The sequence below is a fragment of the Neofelis nebulosa genome, chromosome 8 (assembly GCF_028018385.1).
Source record: "Neofelis nebulosa isolate mNeoNeb1 chromosome 8, mNeoNeb1.pri, whole genome shotgun sequence".
Taxonomy (NCBI): domain Eukaryota; kingdom Metazoa; phylum Chordata; class Mammalia; order Carnivora; family Felidae; genus Neofelis; species Neofelis nebulosa.
This window is the reverse complement of record NC_080789.1, coordinates 20,246,817-20,252,816: the sequence shown is the minus strand read 5'-3', so window position 1 is coordinate 20,252,816 and position 6,000 is coordinate 20,246,817. Positions and strand designations below refer to the sequence as shown.

The window sequence follows — 6,000 nt, the reverse complement described above, 5'->3', positions numbered from 1 at the left end:
CACCAGCAAGCTCACTATTAAGAATCTATCTTCCTAATTTGAAAGTATTGATATATAAGGTTATTGTCTATGATGCTTATTGCAGTATTAAGTGTGGTAGGGAAACACTGAAAATAACCTAAATGTCTATCAAAAGGGAAGCTAGTTGAAAAAATATGCCTCACTATGGCACTTCCATACCATGAATGATTATTCAGCTATTAAAAAGATTGAGTTAGGTATACACACACGTACACACACACACACACACACACATTAGCACGAAGGGATGTCTATGACAAGTTAAATGGAAAAAGTAACTTGAAGAGTAATGTAAAAAGTAAAGAGTAAATAAAAAATAGATGAATAAGGGTGCCTGAGTGGCTCAATCAGTTAAGCGTCCAAGTCTTGATTTTGGCTCAGGTCATGATCTCACAGTTTGTGAGTTCCATCCCCACCCCAACCTGCACTGTGTAGAGCCTGTTTGGATTCTCTCTCTCCCTCTCTCTCTTTGCCCCTCCCCTGCTCATGCGCTCTCTCTTTTTTCTCTCTCAAAATTAGCTTAAAGAAATATATGAATAACTCCTGCTTATGAAAAATATATGAAAAATAAGATGTGAAACATATATGAATAACTCCCTGCTATGTCCTTATATACACAAGGAAATGTAGACTTTCATTCACACCATGGAGTGAGATCAAGGTTGGAGAGAGGATGAAGCTTACATTTATACTTCTCTGTATTCTTTAGTTAAGGCAGGGAATATTACTGCTTTTGTTTTGGAAGACCTGGCAGAGATTGATATTTGCCTATTCAACACCCCTTCGCTTCATTCTCTTCAGTAACAGAAGTCCATTGTAACTGAGAATAAAGGACTACATTTCCCAGCTTCTTTTGTAGCCAAATATGGCCATATAATCAAGTTGTGGCCAATGATAGGTATTAGATGTTTTGTATGGAACTTCAAAGAAGTCTTATTAAAATGGAAAATTGAGTCCTTTTTTTCTTTTTTTTTTTAATGCTGCCTGGAATGTGAATGTAATAGCTAGAGTACTTGCAGCCACAGTAAGCCATGAAGTTACCTGGAGGATGGTGGAGCAGGAAGAAGGAGCCTGGAATCCTGATGACACTGCGGAGCTCCTATAATGACTCTAAATTAGTTACTTTTAGACTTACTTTGTGTGAGCAAGAAAGTTCTATCTTGATTTAACTGTTGTTATTTTAGGGCTACATTCACCCAAATATAACACTAAATAATAAAAAAGGAAAAACCCAATAAAGCATTTAACAAATGAAAAAAAGAGCCTTGTTGACTATTTTCCCCACTTCCTGAGAGTGATGTTGGAAATGAAGTCTGTAACCTACTAAATGGATATACAAGATCCAAAACAAGGGTTATGTGTTCCTAAAACAATATAGTCCTGGAAAAATTACACATATCTACTTGTTATTCTAACTTAAATCTTACTTCAACCATCTTATAGATGGCATTTATCCTAGAATTTGTCTTCCAATTCCTCCAATAATTTTGTGTCTTTTTACAATCAAGTCCTATATTACCAAAAAGTTTTTCAGGTCCTAAAATATTTTCTCCATGGGTTGCAATATTTCCTGGCATTTGTTCGCTTCAGTAAAATGATCAGTGCATTAAAAACCCAATGGAGTTTCTGCCAAAGCCAATGATGGCATGGCACCTCTCTTGTGGCACGCGTGAAATCTGCCCATCACTATAGACATTCTTCTGCAATATGACACTTTGTCCTTATGTCCATTTTACATGTGGTGTCCAGTGTGCTGGGAATACTGAAAAATAAAAGATTCTTTTTTAGGGACTACTCATATAGAATCAAGACGTTAAACCTAGAAGGGGCTTCAGAGGTCATTTTTTCTAGTCCCTCATTTTACACAAAAGGAAACTGAGGCCTAGAAAGGCCACTTGACTTTCTTAGAGTAACTCAGCTGGTTGATGATAGGTCGAAAAATAGAACCCAAGGATCTGACTTCAGATTCTAGCCTCTTTCATTTGTTTCATCTGTTAATTGATACTCTCATGAAGACCCAGGACAAAAAAAAAGTTACTTTTTCTTTCAAGGAATATCTAGCTTTATATGACCAAATTGGCTGTTTTCTGGCTGACATTCAGCTGTTTAGCATCTAAGAGCAAGGGAATATTTTAGAAAAGCAAAACAATGTGCTCAGTCTCACTATGTGGTTGAAAAAAGGCTTTCTTTATAGAAGATGTTCATTGACCTTCTTAACTGGCTTCCCTCCCCCTCCCCACCACATAGCTAAAGCATGATGCTATTGAGTTCTAAGTTGAGTTTCCATCCTTATATGAAAAGTTAGCTTGGCACAGAGTTTGGTAGAGCTAAGTCTGACCAGCTGCGCTCTCAGCCACAAGGGAAATTAAACGAGACAGTGTGGCTGGTTCAGTACAAATCAATCAAAGTCCCTCGAAAATAATCTCAAAAACACATACCAATAAAGATACGTGAACAGTCGTCTTTCCACATGAACTAATTTTAGTCTTGGTCTCTGAGGTGTCACACATGTGGACAAAGAAAGCAAGGTGTCTTTTTTAGTTTGACCATGTGGTAGTTCATATTTCTTTGTCAGTTCCATGAGAGTTTTGGGAGAAAGTGGCCAAATCTGATATAGTTTGCCAATATCTGAGGTTACATTTGTGTGTCTGTTGGCCACCTTGAAACAAAACAATGGCTATAGGTCTATCTAACTGTATTTTCTCATGGCCCATATATTTTTAAGTGAACAATTCTGTGGTTTTTAACACATTCACAAAGTTATACAACCATCACTACTATCTAACTCTAGAACACATTTTCATCACCCCCCCCAAAGAAATTCCACATCCATGATCAATGACTCCCAATTCCAGCTCCCTTCAGCCCCTGGAAAAAAGTCAACCACTAATTGACTTTCTGACTCTGGATTTGCCTAACATGGGCATTTTATATCAGTGGAATTGTATACTGTGGTCTTATGCACCTAGCTTCTCTCACTTAGTATAATGTTCTCAAGCTTCCCATGTTGTAGCATGTATCATTATTTCATTCTTTTATATGCCCGGTATTTTTTTCAGGACATTTCTTTTTTTTTTTTTTAATTTTTTTTCAACGTTTTTTATTTATTTTTGGGACAGAGAGAGACAGAGCATGAACGGGGGAGGGGCAGAGAGAGAGGGAGACACAGAATCGGAAACAGGCTCCAGGCTCCGAGCCATCGGCCCAGAGCCTGACGCGGGGCTCGAACTCACGGACCGCGAGATCGTGACCTGGCTGAAGTCGGACGCTTAACCGACTGCGCCACCCAGGCGCCCCCAGGACACTTCTTGAAAAAAGGAAAATGCTAAGTATATCCCAACAGAAACACTTGCTATTCTTGCAAAAACAAAAAATGAGGCAGGATTTTCAGTATAGAAATTTGGCTTGACAAATTAATATTAACATATTACTGAAAAAATGAGAAAGAAAAGTAAAACCAATAATTAAGAACTGATGAATACAAAAAGCCAATGGGAGCATAAACATTGTCATCTGAACACAGAGATTTTTTTCCTTATAATCATAGTGAAAATTAAGGTATATGTTGAATTAGCATATTATGATTTTTAATTTAATTTTTTATCATCCAGCAAATATTCTGTACTCCTGACTCGACACATGCCTCATCAGACAGAAAGACAAGAGTAAGAAGGAACACGGAGCTGCAGCTGAATTTAGAAAGTTAGAGGTGTTCTCAGAGCCACACGAGATGGACAGGAGATTCCTTCCAGTAGGCGAGAGAGCAGAGTGCAGACAACAGATGTGAGAAAGGTCCTCATAGCTGTCAAGTTCCAGCATCCTTGTGTTGAAGAAAGGGCGGTGCCAACGTGATTGCTGTGCAGACACAGTATAAAAGCACTGGACTTCTCCCCAACTGCTTGTCACGCTGACCTGCACCATCTCTCACTGTCTGTGGGGTTTCTGTCAACTAGTATCGGAGGGGAACAAACTTTTGGAGAATAACGTTTTATTGTGGTCATGCCAGAACCCACTAAGAAAGAGGGTAAGACTCATCCATAAATCTCTTTGTTGTACTTTTGAATACAGTATGCTCATTTGGGTATTTATTTTCAAACAAATACTCAGTTTCTTAAACAGACTATAAGATATAGAATCACTGTGATTTAAGGAAAAGATCCTTTACAGTACACAGACCAGAGGAAAAATATAGGAAGAATATAACGAATTGAAAAATATCTGAGAAAGATGGCTTATGAAGGGATAGTGACTAAAATGATCAAATTATAATTTTATCATTCAGCTGAAAGTTATCCTCAAAATGTAATTTAAGGAGGTTAATTGCTCATGGTGAATATATTGCATTCTCAAGCATATTTTCTCAGGCTCAATCACAAATTTTTCACCATGTATTTGCAATTTGTGGGTGGTGGGAGAAGCTTGTAATGCTTTCTTAGTTAATAAATTTGATCAGATTTTAAAAAATAATTTGCAACAAATATCTCCAGATTTGCTATATCTTTTTTCATGGGAAGACATTTAAAATATACAGATATACTGATGCAGCTATTTTTTTTATCAGTGCTTTTGGAGTTTCTTACTTATTATATTATTAAATTCTTGCATGCAAAGAAAATGAGACAACTGGATAAAAGAGAATGTCTTTGAATATCGCTGCTACGTTATGTTCTTCAATGGTTTTTCTTATAGACATATTCTTAATATGTAGCCTTTTAAGAATAATTACACTGAAAATAGGATAAGATTCTTCATTAGAAGAAATGCTTCCTCTAATAAAGTTTCTCCCTTTTATAAAAAAAATCAATATTTAAGAACTACTAATTAGTAACATAAATAAATTAGAATTAGAAATTACTAAAATGACTAATGAAAAACACAAATTAACAGCACAAGTACAGGAAGCTTAATTTTTAATGGAAATGTCTTTTTAAAATATTATTTCATTCATATTAGTCTTCATTACTGCTTACCAAATCTTTATTTTTGACATCTTTTTTTTAAAAACACTGCTCATTTTATTTTATTTTATTTTGTTTTTCTAGTTTTTGCATTTTTTTCTTTTTTAATTTAAAATTTGAGTTAGTTAACATACAGTGCAGTATTGGTTTCAGGAGTTTATTTTTGACTTCTGCAAATAAAAGCAAAAAAAAAAAAAGATGAGCAGAAGCATAAAAATAGTATTCAGTATTTTCACTTTTAATTCTTAAAACTGCTTTTAGTCATTGTTTTGGAGAACCTTGAAAAAGATGCTAGACATGGGGCCTAAAATTGAAATACTACCCAAATTATCAAAAGTCTTTGAAATATATTTTCTTTATGTAATTAAGTAACCAGTGTTGACAGGCTGTGGTGATCAGTTTACAGGTTGGCTTTACTTAGTGGTGGAGGCATTGATGGATGAAGTCTTCCACCCGAAATAACCACACCAAATGCATGCATTAATATGGGAACTTAATCCCAACTACCAGGCAGTGAGTCCAACCCCTGCTAAAGTGTCTTATTTGTAATGCAAATGATTTACATGTGTATTAAGTGTCCTTTTTATTTGATCTGTCACTTGACTAGCCTCTTCAAGGCTTATTTGGATGAAATGCATTCTATGTTTCCTGGCTAAGGACAGAATATTGTTTTAATTATCTTGCATTTAGTGGATAAATTTGCATGTGTTATTTTAATGCTCAATTGAAAATGACAAGCTGAAAAACTAATAAATAAGATGACAGACTGTAGAGCTTATAAAGCCAATCAAATTACATTGGTTGCTAGATGTGATAAAGTTTTACTTTTGGTCTGGTTTTACAACTCAATCTGACCCACTCCGCTTTTAGAGACCATGAAATTTTAGAGCTACAAAAAGGAAGATCTATCTTTAACTTCAGCATTCCCCCCTCCCCCCAAATATTTATTTTTTTCTTTTTGAATAAATCAATACAGATGCCAAGGTCCCCATGATCTTCTTTTGCTATAAATGCACGGTTG

The 6,000-nt window shown here is 35.6% G+C and overlaps 1 protein-coding gene across 9 annotated transcripts in view; it reads left to right on the top strand.

Moving 5' to 3' along the window:
* The first annotated feature begins 3,912 nt into the window (after window positions 1-3,912).
* MYBPC1 (myosin binding protein C1) overlaps window positions 3,913-6,000 on the top strand; it is an 87,323-nt gene continuing 85,235 nt past the window's right edge. For all 9 annotated transcript variants that reach the window (XM_058741634.1, XM_058741637.1, XM_058741632.1 and 6 more), the window contains exon 1: window positions 3,913-4,045. In XM_058741634.1, the coding sequence (XP_058597617.1) occupies window positions 4,021-4,045 (25 nt within the window). In that variant the 5' untranslated portion in view covers window positions 3,913-4,020. The remainder of the gene's footprint in view (window positions 4,046-6,000) is intronic.